At 42.5% G+C, this 16,736-nt stretch overlaps 1 protein-coding gene across 1 annotated transcript in view; it reads left to right on the top strand.

Annotated features, from left to right (window-relative positions):
• LOC133043052 (uncharacterized) overlaps window positions 1–16,736 on the top strand; it is a 187,832-nt gene that overhangs the window by 40,704 nt on the left and 130,392 nt on the right. Inside the window, exons 13-20 of the mRNA XM_061123942.1 lie at window positions 928–1,242; window positions 8,327–8,368; window positions 8,455–8,769; window positions 9,024–9,056; window positions 9,590–9,727; window positions 10,109–10,198; window positions 11,066–11,203; window positions 15,388–15,518. Coding sequence (XP_060979925.1) covers window positions 928–1,242; window positions 8,327–8,368; window positions 8,455–8,769; window positions 9,024–9,056; window positions 9,590–9,727; window positions 10,109–10,198; window positions 11,066–11,203; window positions 15,388–15,518 — 1,202 coding nt within the window. The remainder of the gene's footprint in view (window positions 1–927; window positions 1,243–8,326; window positions 8,369–8,454; window positions 8,770–9,023; window positions 9,057–9,589; window positions 9,728–10,108; window positions 10,199–11,065; window positions 11,204–15,387; window positions 15,519–16,736) is intronic.

Here is a 16,736-nt window from a genome sequence, read left to right as displayed (position 1 = left end):
AACTGAGATTCTGGTCCTTTCTTCTCAGTAGTGTTTCCTGGCAGAGCCTTTTCTCACAGTTTTTCTTGAAATCAGGGCTCACCCTTCTGGCACATATGGTAGAGAAGTCTTAAAGCCACTGTGCTAGTTTTTGTTTGTTCTATGACAAATTGCCACATTGTTAATGGTTTAAAACAACATATTTATTTCCTTACACTTCTGTGCCTTAGATGTCCAGCAGGGATCCCACTGGACTGTGATAAATGTTTCAGCAGGGCCACATCACTTCTGAGCCTCTGGGAATGAATCTGTTTCCTGTCTTTTCAAGCTTCTGGAAACTGCCTGCCTTCCTTCACTCATAACCCCCTTCTGTTCATCATCAGAACAGCAATGCTCCACCTCTCTAACCATTATCCATATTCACATGTCCCTCTAGCCAGAACGAGGAAAAGGATTCCACTTTAAAGGATAGTGAGTCTAAGAATGTGATTAGACTGTGCTCAGGTGGTTAATCCACCATATTTCAGGTTAGTCTTACCATCCCAAGGTCCATACCTTAATCACATCTGTAACGTCCCCTTTGCCAGTAAGGAAATAGTCACAGGTCCATTATTCTATCTGCCTCCACACTTTCCACATCACATCCCTTTCATACACTCTTTAGATGTTTTGTCAGGAAGCAGGAGCCAGCTCCCTCTCCCTGCAGGTGTCCAGGTTGGTCTTCCTCACAGTTCTTATCCACCACATCAGGTTGGTAGAAATATTTAGAAAGACAGACACAAATGGACAAAGTCAAGTAAAAAGGAAACAAGTTTCACTCTGGTCATCTAGTGGATTTACTTCCTCAGCTGGGTCACAGATGAGTGTTCACAGTTTTGGGGAGACAGGAAAACCCGGAGCACTGAGTGCAGGGCTCACTGTGTCCTGTCTTCTCCATTTCGATCTTAGAGTTCCTGGCCCTCCGGATGGTGAGCGAGGACCAGCAGTGTCCTGGGTGGCTGGAAGTTTTCTACAACGGGACCTGGGGCAGTGTCTGCCACAGCCCCATGAATGGTGTCACTGTGTCCATGATCTGCAGACAGCTTGGCTGTGGGGACAGTGGAAGTGTCAACACCTCTGTTGGTCTCAGGGAAGGTTCTAGACCCCGGTGGGTAGATTTAATTCAGTGTCGGAAAACTGATACCTCTCTCTGGCAGTGTCCTTCCAGCCCATGGAAATTCAGTTCATGCTCTCCAAAGGAGGAAGCCTACATCTCATGTGCAGGTGACTTATGTCTCTTTCTGTTTCTGTCCCAACCCTGTAGGATGTTATTAGTGAGATTTAATATTTTAAAATCTAAGTGATGGGTTTAAGTTGAGATTATAAAATGAAGTTTGGATGGAGCAAATTTAATCAACATGTTCCAAACTTGCTTTATTAAAAATTTTTAATTGATATTATTGATACAACATTATATTTTTTGCTGTGTACAACATAATGCTTATATGTTTGTGTGTATTGATAAATGATCACTTCAGTAAGTCTAGTTATATCTATATATATATCCATATATATATATCCATATATATAGTTACATATTTTTCTTACCTGATGAGAATGTTTAAGATGTATTTTCTCGCCATTTTTCAAATAGACAATACAGTATTCACTATAGTCACCATGCTGTATGTTATATCTCTTCACCTATTAATTTTATAATTCAAATTTATACCTTTTGATTACCTTTGCCCACACCAAATCCCCCACCTCTGCAGTCACCATCTACTTAGCATCTCTGAACTTGCTTTTTGTTTTAAGTTTACACATATAAATGAGATTATATGGAATTTTTCTTTCTCTGTCTGATTTGTTTCACTTAGCATAATGCCCTCAAGGTCCATCCATGTTGCTGAAACTGGCAAGATTTTCTTCTTTTTTATGGGCAGATATATGTCTATATTACATTTTCTTTATTCATTTATTAGTGAAGAGTTACATTGTTTGACTCATATATATTGCTATAAAATACTAAAAGGTAATACTGTTAAAGTGCTTCAGTCAGTAGGTCAGCAAATTTGGAAGATTCATTAGTGGCCACAGGACTGGAGAAGGTCAGTTTTCATTTCAATCTCAAAGAAGGGCAATGGTCAAACTACCGCAAGTTTGGGCTCATTTCACATGCTAACAAGGTTATGCTTAGTCTTTGAAGCTAGGCTTCAGCAGTAAGTGAACTGAGAACTTCCAAGATGTACAAGCTGGGTTTAGAAAGGCAGAGAAACCAGAGATCAAATTGCCAACATTTGTTGGATCATAGAGTAAGCCAGAGAATTCCAGAAAAACATCTGCTTCATTGACTACATAAAGCCTTTGACCATGTTTATCACAATGAACTGTGGAAAATTTTTAAAGAGATGAGAATACCAGAGCACCTTACCTGCCTCCTGGGAAACCTGTATGCAGGTCAAAAAGCAGCAGTTGGAACTGGACATGAAACAACTGACCGGTTCCAAATTGGGAAAAGAGTTCATCAAGGCTGTATATTGCCACCCTGTTTATTTAACTTATATGCAGAGAACATCATAGGAAATGCCTGGCTGGAAGAATCACAAGCTGGAATCAAGATTGCTGTGAGAAATATCAACAACCTCAGATCCGCAGATGATACCACTCTAATGGCAGAAAACGAAGAGGAACTAAAGAGCCTTTTGTTGAGGGTGGAAGAGGAGAGTGAAAAAGCTGGCTTACAGCTCAACATTCAACATTCTGAAAACTAAGATCATCAGCCCTTCATGGCAAATAAAGGGGAGAAAATAGAAACAGTGACAGATTTTCTTCTCTTGGACTCCCAGATCACTGCCGACGGTGACTGCAGCCATGAGATTAAAAGAGGCTTGCTCCTCTGTGACAAATCTAGGCAGAGTGTTAAAAAGCAGAGACATCACTTTGCTGACAAAGGTCCATATAGTCAAAGCTATATTTTTTTCCAGTAGTCATCTCTGACCATGAGAGCTGGGTTGTAGAAGAAGCTAAATGCCAAAGAGTTGATTCTTTTGAATTGTGGTGCTTGGATGCCACAATTGAATTGAGAGTCATTTGGGCAGCAAGTAGATCAAAGCAATCAATCTTAAAGGAAATCAACCCTGACTGTTCACTGGAAGGACTGATGCTGAAGCTGAAGCTCCAATACTTTGGCCACCTGATGAGAAGCGCTGACTCATTGGAAAAGATCCTGATGCTGGGAAATACTGAAGGCAAAAGAAGAAGGGGGCCACAGAGGATGAGATAGTTAGATAGCATCACCAGTTCAGTGGACATGAATTTGAGCAAACTTTGGGAGATAGTGAAGGACAGAGGAGCTTGGCATGCTGCAGTCCGTGGGGTTGCAAAGAGTCAGACACAACCTAGCAACTGAACATATGTTGCTGCAGTGAACACTGGGATTTCAAGTTAGCGTGTTTGTTTCCTTCAGAGAAATACTACAAAGTGAAAATCCCAAATCATATGGCAGTTCTATTTTTAATTTTTGATGCACCTCAATACTGTTTCCATAGGGGCTGCGCCAACTTACATCCCCTCTAACTGTGCAAAAGCTTTCCTGTCACTTCATATTCTCCTCGACGCCTGTTATTTCTTCTTTTTGATAAAAGCCTTTCCAGAGGATATGAGGTGATATCTCATTATGCTTTTGATTTTTATTTTCTGATGATGAATATTGTTGAGCACGTTCTCATGTACCTATTGGCAAGTTGTATGTATTCTTTAAAAAAATGTCTATTCAGGTTCTCAGCCCATTTTTTAAAAATCAGATTTTTTTTTTTTTTTTTTTTGCAACTGAGTTGTATGACTTCCTTGTGTATTTTGGATAAGAATCCTTACCAGAAATATAATATGCAAATATTTTCTCCAATTCCATAGGTTGCTTTTTCATTTTGGTGACGGTTTCCTTAATTGGGCAGAAGATTTTTAGCCTTATGTCATCACAACTGCTTGTTTTTACTCTTGTTCCCTTTGCTTTTGGTGTCAAATCCAAAAAAATCATCACAAAGACTGGTGTCAAGGATTTTGCTTTCTGTTTTTTTCCTGTAGAAATTTTATGGCTTCATGACTTGTGATCAAGTCTTTAATCTGTTTTGAGTTAATATTTGTGACTAGTGTAAGATAGTGGTCCAGTTTCATTTTTTGCATGTGGCTGTCCAGTTTTCCCCATGCCATTTACTGAAAAAACTGTCCTTTTGCCACTGTATATTCTTGGCTTCTTTGTCAAAAATTAATTGACCATTGAAATGTGGGTTTATTTATGGGCTCTCTATTCTGTTCCATTGATCTCTGTGTCCATTTTTATACCAAGAACATACTGTTTTGATTAATATAGCTTTGTAATATAGTTTAAAATCAGGAAGCATGACACCTCTAGCTTTGTTATTCTTTCTCAAGATTGCTTTGTTCTATACAACTGTGTCTCTTTTTCTGTTTTGTATATAGGATTATCATTACCATCTTTCTAAATTCCATATATATGCGTTAGTATACTGTATTGGTGTTTTTTTTCTGGCTTACTTCACTCTGTATAATGGGCTCCAGTATCATCCACCTCAGGTAGGATGATCTGAGAGAACAGCATTGAAACATGCATATTATCAAGTGTGAAACAGATAGCCAGTCCAGGTTGGATGCATGAGACAAGTGCTCGGGGTTGGTGCACTGGGATGACCCAGAGGGATGGGATGGGGAGGGAGGTGGGCGGGGGGTTCAGGATGGGGAACACATGTAAATCCATGGCTGATTCATGTCAATGTATGGCAAAACCACTACAATATTGTAAAGTAATTATTTTCCAGCTAATAAAAATAATTGGGAAAAAAAGAAAAAAAAAAGATTGCTTTGGTATTTAGTATCTTTTGTGGTTCCATGCAAATTTTAGGATTGTTTCTTCTGTATCTGTGATAATTTCCAGTGGAATTTTGATAAGGATTGCAGTGAATCTATAGATTGCTTTGGGTAGATTGGGCATATTAATAATATTAGATCTTCCAATCCATGAGCACAGAATATCTTTCCATTTATTTGAGTCATCTTCAGTAGCTTTCATCAATGTCTTATAGTTTCAGTGTACAGTTCTTTCACCTGCTTGGTTAAATTTATTCTTAGATATTTTATTCATTTTCATGCAAATGTAAATAGAATTGTTTTCTCAGTTTCACTTATAACAGTTTGCTGTTAGTGTAAAGAAATGCATATTATTTTTGTATACAGATTTTTCTTTCTACAACTTTGCTGAGTGTATTAGTTCTCATACTTTTGGTGAAGTCTTTAGTGTTTTCTACATACAATATCATGTAAGGGGGTTTCTTTCCTCACTACTCTGATGGTAAAGAATCTGTCTGCAATGCAAGAGACCTGGGTTCAGTTCCTGGGTCAGGAAGATCCCTTGGAGGAGGGAATGGCAACCCACTCCAGATTTCTTGCCCGGAGAATTCCAATGGACAGAGAAGCCTGGCAGGCTGCAGGCCTTGGGGTCACAAAGAGTCAGACATGACTGAGTGACTAACACTTTCACTTTTCAATGTGCTAGAGTGTCAATTTTGCCTCTTCCTTTCAGATTTGGATGTCTTGATTTTCTTTTTATTGCCTGATGGATCTGGATAGGCCTACCAAAACTAAGTTGAATAAAAGTGGTGAGAGTAGACATTTTTGTCTTGTGTCTGATTTCAGAGGAAGAGCGTTTGGTTTTTTACAGTCAAGTATGATGTTAGCTATGTACTTTTCACATGGCCTTAATTATGTTGAGATGCAATCCTTCTATACCTACTTTGTAAAGGAATTTTTACCATAAGTGGATGTCGAATTTGTCAAACACTTTTTCTGCATCCTTTGAGGATATGATTTTTACCTTCATTTTGTTTATTTGGTGTGTCACATTGATTAATTTGTGAATGTTGAACTATCCTTGCATCCTTGGAAAAAATATCACTTGATCATGGTGTATGATTATTTTTTTTGTATGATTCTTTTAATGTATTGTCAAATTCAGTTTTCTGATATTTTGTTGATTATTTCTGCACCTATATTTATCAGAGTATTAGCCTGTAATTTTCTTTTCTCATGGTGTCCTTATCTGGCTTTGGTGTGAGATTAATGTTGGCCTCATAAAATGAATTTGGAAGTGTTCCTTTCTTCTGTTTTTGGAATAGTTTGAAAAGTCTCCACCACTAAATACTGTTACATTGGGAATTAAGATTTCAGCAATAAATTTTGAATGAAATAAATAAATGTTGGTGAGGGCGACAAATAGTTAAACCATAGCACCTTATTCCATCAACATTTCTCTCTCTGTTTCTCTCTCTCCTTCCCTCCCCCTCCACATACACAAACACACACACCCCATTCAGGTACACCTTGAATGGTATGCTGGATGTTGCCTGAAACCCATAGCTAAGAGAATGTGGGAACAGATATTTCAAAAGCAGAGGCTCACTCCCTTCCTTGTCTCTCTCTGCTCATCTCTTTGTCTTTTTCATTTGAAGGCCAAAGAGGCATTAAACTATGAGACCTTTTATTGATGATATTTTTCCTACAATGAAACCCCGTGAATTGAGAGGTGGTAAAATCTTTGACCATGAGAATGAGCAACCCGCTCATAGAGCTCCTGCCATCGTTTTCTCAGAGGTTCTCTGCATAGAGTGGGTAGGAGTTTTGATAGGATGATCTGGAAAGAATATATAAATATTGATACTTTATGACAGGTACTATTTACCCTTCTGATTTTTTGAATTTATATTTATTTCTCTCAGCTTCAATTCTTTTATATATATTTTCAGTCTTTTGTTTATTATTTCTGCATCTTCTCAATACAAATTTTTCTTGATAGGCTTTTTTTGACTATTGCAAAAATTTCTGGCTTACTCAGTGTGTACATTTATGTGTACATATATCTTCTCAGAATTCTACTAAGTCTTTCCTGTAATTACACAGGAAAGGAAATCTCTTTTTAAGAGATTCCTAACCATGGATTTACATGTATTCCCCATCCCAATCCCCCCTCCCACCTCCCTCTCTACCCGATCCCTCTGGGTCTTCCCAGTGCACCAGGCCCGAGCATTGTCTCATGCATCCCACCTGGGCTAGTGATCTGTTTCACCCTAGATAATATACATGTTTCGATGCTGTTCTCTCGAAATATCTTACCCTCGCCTTCTCCCACAGAGTCCAAAAGTCTGTTCTGTATCTCTGTGTCTCTTTTTTCTGTTTTGCATATAGGGTTATCGTTACCATCTTTCTAAATTCCATGTTAGTAATTAGCCTCCAACTAATAAAAATAAATGGAAAAAAAAATAAAAATAAATAAATAAAATAAAATCACATTACTCATTTAAAAAAAAAAAAAAAAAAAGATTCCTAACCAACACTACGGGCTTTTCTGGTGGCTCAGTGAGCAAGAAATTGCCTGTAGTGTGAGAGACCTGGGTTTGATCCCTGGGTAGGGAAGATCTAGTGGAGAAGGGAATAGCAATCCACTCCAGTATTCTTGTCTGGAAAATCCTATGGACAGAGGAGCCTGGTGGGCTGCAGTCCATGGGGTCACAAAGAGTTGGACATGACTGAGTAACTAACACACACACGCACATAAACAACACTACATTGTGGAGCAATTATCTTCCAATTAAAAGTAAATTTTAAAAAGAGAGTTTCCTTTTACAACAGTAGTCTTCACTTGCCCACTTGTCACATTGAATAATAGGTAAGAGTAGTTTATAATCTATCTAATAATTTTCCATTAAAATTATGTACATGAGATTTTAAATATAAATTGACTCTGTACTTCTGGACTGATTATTTTTAATATGAACTATTATCATAGACTGTTACCATGAATGTATATTTGGTTTACTATTTCACTGATTAGTATGAATTTAAGAAAAACAAATTTTATTTCACTGAATTTTATTTGTCTATTCATTCATTTAATAAATATTTATCCAGCCCCTATCTGGTATTTAGAAATGGTTTTCCATAGATATTTGGTGAATGAGTGCCTACAATGTGCAGGCACTGTCCTGACAGCAGAAACATGGCATATATAAGATATACAAGGTCCTTTCTCTAATGGAACTTTCATTCAGAACGGTGTGTGTACATTCGTAGATGTCTGTGTTTATATTTGCTGTGGGAATGTGAAGACTGATTAACAAGTAAATATTTAAAGTAATATCAGCTGGTGATCAGATGCAGTGAATGTTTCATTTCAGGAGATAATGAACCTGTGTTTTCATGTGTCCTTTGCACTGAGTCAGACCTTAGATAATCTTATTTGGGGCAAGACTACTTGCCCCCAACTGTCCCTGATCCACTGTTTCCCTGTTGTTTGCAGGAAGAAGACCCAAGAGCTGTCCAGCTGCTGCCCCCTGCACAGGTACGTCAGCCCCGCCCCTCCCCAGGGCTCCCAGGGGCTCCTTCCTCCCACCAGGGGAGTCACAGGAGGGGCTGCTGCCTTTTCAGACAGAGAGAAGCTCCGGCTCAGGGGAGGAGACAGCGAGTGCTCAGGGCGGGTGGAGGTCTGGCACAGCGGCTCCTGGGGCACCGTGTGCGATGACTCCTGGAGCCTGGCAGAGGCCGAGGTGGTGTGTCAGCAGCTGGGCTGTGGCCCGGCCCTGGAAGCCGTGCGGGCCGCGGCGTTTGGCCCTGGAAGCGGGAGCATCTGGCTGGACGAGGTGCGGTGCGGGGGCCGGGAGTCCTCCCTGTGGGACTGTGCTGCGGAGCCCTGGGGGCAGAGCGACTGCAAGCACGAGGAGGATGCTGGTGTGAGGTGCTCTGGTGAGTGAGGGGCAGGGGGTCCGTCCCTGGTGAGCTGGGGCAGCACAGGGGCAGAGGGCTGGACCGGGCGTGGTGGGGAGTTTGTGTTCAGAGAGTGTCCGGGTGCTGGGGCTCTGATCTAGGACGGGGGAGCTGGGAGGACTGGAGACTGGTGTTGTGGAAACTGAGGGGTGATTTCAGGCTCAGGAGGGAAAAATGGTTTGCCTTGCGTTCTGGCCAATTCCTCTTCCCCACGCTGCTGTTTTTCTCTTTAGGTGTAAGGGCAACATTGCCCGCGACTACAGCAGGTACGGGCAGGAGCGAATATTCAAAATACTGGCGACCTGTTCTGTGGGCTCCCTGACAACTCAAAAGAGGAAAGAGTTTGAGGAGCTGTGCCTGCTGGGGAGGAGCCAGGGCATTACACTGGGGAAATCCCCTGCCTTGATGCCCAGAGTCAAAGTTCTCATGCCCGGGGTCCAAAGAAGTCTGGTTCCCATGTTGTAAAATCTAAGGAACTCCCACCTGCCCTTGAGTGTTGCTCTTCATCAGTGAGGTGTGGGTCCCCGGACAGTTTGACGCTTTGTCTCCTGAAGCCCAAGGAGAAGGGATGAGCTGGGTCCTCAGAGGCTGTCTCGGCAGGGCAGCTCCCTGACAATCCCCAGCTCTGCCTCGGGGCCACACTGGCCAGAGTGGATTCGACTTGTCTCAGGACGAGACCCGGGGGAGCCCTGACACTGTCTGAGGCTGGGACCTGTTGTCTGGAGCTCCTGAAAATGCTGACACAGGGGATTTCTCTGTGCCCAAGACTATCTCCAGCCCTTTTTCCTATTCTCCTTAGGGACCAGAACAACCTCAAATCCTCTGCCTGGCATCTTCTCCCTGCCTGGGGTCCTCTGCCTCATCCTGGGAGCCCTTCTCTTCCTGGTCCTCGTCATCCTGGTGACTCAGCTGCTCAGATGGAGAGCAGAGCGCAGAGGTGGGCTGCAGGGGGAGCTGGGGACCAGGGAGCATGTGTGCAGGCAGGAGATGGGGCAGGTGTGAGGAGGGGAGCCTGGGCCAGGTCTCTGCTCTGAGTTGCAGACTCCATGTGCTCCGTGCTGAGCTCTCAGGGCTGAGTAGACAGAGGGCTGGGGCGTGAACTCTCATAAGTCATGGCCTCTCCTGTGAGACCAGACAGAGTTGGCGCTGAGCTGTATTCAGGGTCAGACGAGGGGAGAAGGTGCTGACATGGTGCACGTGGTGGGAGACGATGCTGAGGTCCTGGCAGCCCCCGTGTGAGCACCAGGGAGAGGAAGGGTGGGTCTGCTGGACCAGGGTGTCTGGGGCGGCTTCTCTTACCTGCTGGGGAATCTCTCAGCCTTATCCAGCTATGAAGATGCTCTTGCTGAAGCTGTGTATGAGGAGCTCAATTACCTTGTGACACCGAAGGAAGGTCTGGGCAGCCCAGGTGAGTGTCTCTGTCTGCCCTCCTGGGGCCTCTGGTTGTCACCACCCACTGGCTGTGCGCATCTTCTCAGCATGTGCAGACCTCATGTGTGCCCCAGTCTCACAGAGACTCCAAAGTGGCAGGATGGCCTCTCAGAGCCCCGTGATCTCCCAGCCTCTGTCTAAACTGCAGAAGCCAGGCCTGTCCCTTCTCATCCTTAACACAGGTCCCGTGGGTGTGGGGAGGGTCATTCTGTATGTTGTGTGATGTTTGTCTCCACATGAGGTTTCCTGTCAGATGACTCACTGACTAAACGGCCATATTACACCAGAGATGGTGAGGAAAACAGTGACTACAGACCCGCTCCAGGAAATAGAGGTGGACCTGCCTCGGCTGGGCTTTGGGGAGGAGAGTTTCCCTCATGGAGAGGAGATTTAAAGGGAATGGCTTTCCTCTGATGGACCAGAGGCATCCCTTGTGTCCAGATGGTGTTCTTCCTTCTCCTTCTCTGGCTGTTCTGTGATGTCTCACGTCGGGGCTGGTCTCTCTGTGTCTGGAATCACAATAGGCTCACAATGTGTAAAAGAAATAACATCTGTAAAGTGCAATTTGTCAAAGTACTTTAGCAATGCTCAGTGGTGGGAGAGTTGCTTTGAGATATATAGTTTCCACCAGAAAATATGAAGGTATGTAAAATCATGTTTTGGCTTATGGACACATCAAAATGAAACATGGTCTTAGAGAAAAAAGTCTTTTGAAACAAGGAGTGACTGGTGCCTCTATTCAGAATCTCAGAAACTCTGGGTCAGAAGGGATCTTAGGTATTCCCCAGACCAACCCACTTACTGTGGTTTCATACACTCCCTTGTCTGCTCTTGGAACCCCCAGATCAGAGGACTGATGTCCCTGCTGAAAATTACAATGATGTTGAAGAGGTACCAGTGCCTGGAAGTCCTCCTGCCTCTCAGGGGAGTGAGGAGGAAGTGCCCCCAGGGAAGGAGGATGGGGTGAGGTCCTCGCAGACAGGTGAGTGGGGTCAGGTGATCTCCTGCAATCTTTCTATCTGGAAAGAGTGAATGTGTGCTGCTCAATGCCCAGCCTCCCTGGAGATTCAAAATATAGGTAATCTCATACATTTGGTAGCATCATCTTGACCATATGCCATATTTAATGCTGTCACACTCCTTGCAGGGAATGAGGAATCACTCTGCTTTTGGCATTTATGTCTCCATAATGTGACATAAACTTCACTTTATATGTGATATACTTGCATTAAGATTTATAGATTATGGAATTTCCTTTCAGTCCAGAGGTTAGGATTCTGCACTTTCACTGCTAGGGCCCAGGTCCAACCCTGCTCAAGGAACTAAGATCCCTCATACATTGTGTCATTGCCAAGGAGAAACTTATTGATCAATTGAGCATATTTATAAAGAAAGCTAAGTGCCAAAGAATTGATGCTTGAACTGTAGTGTTGGAGAAGACTCTTCAAAGTCCCTTGGATTAGAAGGAGGTCAAACCAGTCAATTGAAAGGAAATCAATCCTGAATATTCATGGGAAGGCCTGAGCTGAAGTAGAAGCTCCAATACTTTGGCCACCTGATGTGAAGAACTGACCCCTTAGAAAAGACTCTGATCCTGGGAAAGATTGAAGGCAGGAAGAGAAGGGGATGACAGAGGATGAGATGGCTGGATGACATCACTGACTTGATGGATATGAGTTTGAGCAAGCTCTGGGAGTCGGTAATGGACAGAGAAGCCTGGTGTGCTGTGCTACATGGGGTCACAAAGAGTTAGACATGACTGAGTGACTGAACTGAAGTGAACCAAATTCAAAGGTGGAACAGTGTTTTAATAATATCTTTGCACTGTCTCACACATGAAGGCAAATCATTCAATATCACAGTAATCCAGGTCTATGCCAAATCAGTAATGCTGAAACAGCTGAAGCTGTGGTTCTATGAAGACCCATAAGAACTTTTAGAACTAACACCCAAAAAAAGATATCCTTTTCATTATAAGTGTCTGGAATGCAAAAGTGGGCACTCAAGAGATACCTGGAGTACTAGGCAAATTTGACTTTGAAGTCCACAATGAGGCAGGGCAAAAGCTAACAGAGTTTTGCCGAGAGAACGCACTGGTCATAGCAAACACCCTCTTCCAAAAACACAAGACAGGACTCTGCACATGGACATCACCAGATGGTCAACACGAAAATCAGATTGATTATATTCTTTTCAGCCAAAGATGGAAATGCTCTATACAGTCAGCAAAAACAAGACTGGGAGCTGACTGTGGCTCAGATCTTGAACTCCGTATTGCCAAATTCAGACTTAAATTGAAGAAAGTAGGGCAAACCACTAGACCATTCAGGTATGACCTAAATCAAATCCCTTACGATTATACAGTGGAAGTGACAAATAGATTCAAGGGATTCCGTCTGATAGGCAGAGTGCCTGATGAACTATGGACGGAGGTTCGTGACATTGTACAGGAGGCAGGGATCGAGACCATCCCCATGGAAAAGAAATGCAAAAAGGCAAAATGGTTGTCTGAAGAGGCCTTACAAATAGCTGAGAAAAGAAGAGAAGCAAAGGACAAAGGAGAAAAGGAAAGATAGATCCATTTTAATGCAGAGTTCCAACGAATAGCAAGGAGAGATATGGAAGCCTTCCTCAGTGATCAATGCAAAGAAACAGAAGAAAACAATGGAATGGGAAAGACTAGAGATCTCTTCAAGAAAATTAGTGATACCAAGGGAACATTTCATGCAAAGATGGGCTCAACAAAGGATAGAAATGTTACGGACCTAAAGGAAGCAGAAGATATTAAGAAGAGATGACAAGAATACACAGAAGAACTATAGAAAAAAGACCCTCATTACCCATATAACCACGATGCTGTGATCACTCACCTAGAGCCAGACACCCTGGAATGCAAAGTCAAGTGGGCCTTAGGAAGCATCACCATGAATAAAGCTAGTGGAGGTGATGGAATTCAGTTGAGCTATTTCAAATACTAAAAGATGATGCTGTGAAAGTGCTGCACTCAATATGCCAGCAAATTTGGCAATCCCAGCAGTGGCCACAGGACTGGAAAAGGTCAGTTCTCATTCCAATCCCAAAGAAAGGCAATGCCAAAGAACGTTCAAACTACCGCACAATTGCACTCATCTCAAACACTAGCACACTAATGCTCAAAATTCTCCAAGCCAGGCTTCAACAGTAATAAACCATGAACTTCTAGATGTTCAAACTGGACTTAGAAAAGAGAGAGGAACAAAAGATCAAATTGCCAAAATTTGCTGGATCATCAAAAAAGGAAGAGAGTTCCGGAAAAACATCTATTTCTGCTTTATTAACAATGCCAAAGCCCTTGACAATGTGGATCACAATGAACTGTGGAAAATTCTGAAAGAGATGGGAATACCTGGCCACCTTAACTGCCTCCTGAGAAATCTGAATGCAGGTCAAGAAACAACAGTCAAAACAGAATATGGAATAGCAGACTGGTTCCAAATTGGGAAAGGAGTATGTCAAGGCTGAATATAGTCACCCTGCTTATTTAACTTATATGCAGTGTACATCATGGAAAATGCTAGGCTGGATGAAGCACACGTGGGAATCAAGATTGCGGGAGAAATATCATAACCTCCAATATGCAGATGGTACAACCCTTATTTCAGAAAGTGAAGAAGAACTAAAGAGCCTCATGAAAGTGAAAGAGGATAGTGAAAAACTTTGCTTAAAGCTCAACATTCAGAAAACTAAGATCATGGCATCTTATCCCACCACTTCTCGGCTAATAGTCAGGGAAACAGTGGCAACAGTGAGAGACTTTATTTTTGGGGGCTCCAAAATCACTGCATATGATGACTGCAGCCATGAAATTAGAAGACACTTGCTCCTTGGAAGAAAAGCTATGATCAACCTAGAAAGCATATTCAAAAGCAGAGACATTACTTTGCTGACAAAGTTCTGTCTAGTCAAAGCTCTGTTTTTTTTCCAGTAGTCATGTATGGATCTGAGAGTTGGACCATAAAGAAGGCTGAGCACTGAATATTTGATGCTTTTGAACTGTGGTGTGGGAGAAGACTCTTGAGAGTCCCTTGGACAGCAAGGAGATCCAACCAGTCAGTGCTAAAGAAAATCAGTCCTGAATATTCATTGGAAGGACTGATGTTGAAGCTGAAATTCCAGTACTTTGTCCCCCTGATGCGAAGAACTGGCTCACTAGAAAACACCCTGATGCTGGGAAAGCTTGAAAGCAGGAGATGGGGATGACAGAGGATGAGATGTTTGAATGGCATCACCAATGCAATGGACATGAGTTTGAGCAAGCTCCAGGAGTTGGTGATGGACAGGGAAGCCTGACGTGCTGCAGTCCATGGTGTCACTAAGAGTCAGACACGACTGAGCAACTGAAGTGAACTGAATTTATACATAAAGGTAGAGATTTAAACAAACGTATTGAATTGTGTAAAGTATGTTTATATTTTAAGATGAACTCTGCTTATATGTTAACATTGATAAGTGCAAAGTCTATGATATACAGTGATCTTAACATTAAGCCATGGTGGTGGATCATAGACTCAGAATTTGTGATCAGCTAAGATCTAATTTGCTCCAGATGTTTCAGTAGCTGCGAGAAGACACTCATTCTCTAGAAAAGAGTATTCTCCATCTGAGGGGCCTGTGTGGTCTCTGGGGAGGGGCCATCTGTGGCTGCACCTGTGATATTATTTGTGGACATTTGGAGCAGGAGTCAAGTCAGCCAAGATCAGACTTAGCTTGTGAGTGAGGAATTCAGATTTTTCCTGTCTCCAGTCTCCCTCTTACTGAGAATTCACATCTATCACCTGTGAAAGGAGAACATTTAAATTCTTTTTTATGATTCTTACCATTGTGGGTTATCTCCTTGCTATTGTGTGGCCTGGAAGGAGGTCTTCCTGGAACTCCTGTGTGAGCACAGATCTCCTGTGATGCAGGGTTTCCACATGAGCTGAGGCCCCAGAGACCACATGGACTGGATCTGAGAGGACAGCTGGGATCCATCCTCACTGTAACTCAAGTGAAATACCCTGAACCTCCCTGCCCACACCTGGGTCCCAGGGATGCTTTGTCATCACCACTTGCTTGACTCCTTCCACCATAGGGCTCTCTCCCATCCCTGTGTCTCAGTTCTAATCAAACTTCTCTTTACCATTTCAGGCTCTTCTCTGAACTTCTCCAGAGAGGTGGCTGGTCCTGGGGAAGGAGGAGCGAGCCCTTGGCTGCTCCAGGGGCAGAAAGAGGACCCTGGGTATGATGATGTTGAATTCAGTGCCCTGGGAACATCCGCAGTGATTTTCCCATGATGCTTTATTAAATATGAGATGAAGCCTCAGATATTCTAATTGCCTGTATTTCAATAGAGTAGAGCTGACCTGTAATTGTGTTATGTGGAAATTTCTCAAAATTAGATATTCTGAATAAATTAACTTTTTGCTCTGATGCTACTTTAACAAACTTCATGTCAAATGATTTTAGAAGGTTGGTCCTCAAACACCATTTTCCTCAAAGGAAATACAAGAGGAGTGAGCTGCCCTGCTCTCTCACCTGTCTTAGAGGCTAATGAGGGCATGATTTTGCCCCAGCTCACAAATGCTCCAGGTCACTCTTATTAAGGAAAGGATATAAACTTGGTCCACATTCATACCCTCCTTCCTAACAAAATGAACTCATGGAAAAAAAAAACCAAAAACAATTCTGAACGTTCCTGGATGCTCTCCCTGAGATGTCACATCAACTGTTTGTAACTTGTTCCTTGACACCAGACTGAATGTGAGTTTCAAAGTGGAAGGTTGACTTGTGGGAGAGAATGGATACAGCTTTCCTTATCCTGCCTAAATGTTCATAGGCCAATTAAAAATCTAACTGTACATAACTACCTGTTCCTTTTTCATCTCTCATTTATTCCTTTAGTGGATACAGACACCTCTTTGCTCATCTCTCATGGCTGTTTGATTATCCAATCCTTATAAATCCATTCTTTCCTCTCCATTTCTTCCTACTATTTCTTCAGGAGGCTGCTATTTCTTGTCTCTCCAAGGATCTCTCCTTCTAACTAAATTATATCAGTTCATATATATCTTCAAGTTGATGGAGGGCAAACTGATGCTCACCCACACCCTGTGTTCAGGTGGGACAAGAGGGCAAAAATGTGGAGACCTAGGCAGAGGGGTCCAGAAGAATGGATGTAGACAGAAAGATCAGGAATAGTGGCTACTTATTTTTCAGAGATGTGGATGGAAGCATCTTATATGACTGATCTCTCAGAGGAAGAATTTCAGCCAATGGGCTTTTTTGAAAACATCTATTTTCAGATGTTTCAAGATTGCTTTCATCTGGTTACTACTGAAAATGTAATCGTGATCCTGCTGTGATTCCTCAGGGTAGAGAGAGCTGTCATGCAGAAGTGGCCAAGTAAAGATTACGTTTACACAGCACTCCCCCTGCACCCCCCACCACCAAGTCCATTGTGGACATGTGGAGAAGCTGCTGAACTAATTTAAGCCCTG

The sequence above is a fragment of the Dama dama genome, chromosome 22, assembly GCF_033118175.1.
Source record: "Dama dama isolate Ldn47 chromosome 22, ASM3311817v1, whole genome shotgun sequence".
NCBI lineage: Eukaryota > Metazoa > Chordata > Mammalia > Artiodactyla > Cervidae > Dama > Dama dama.
This window is presented reverse-complemented; position numbering and strand designations above follow the sequence as displayed.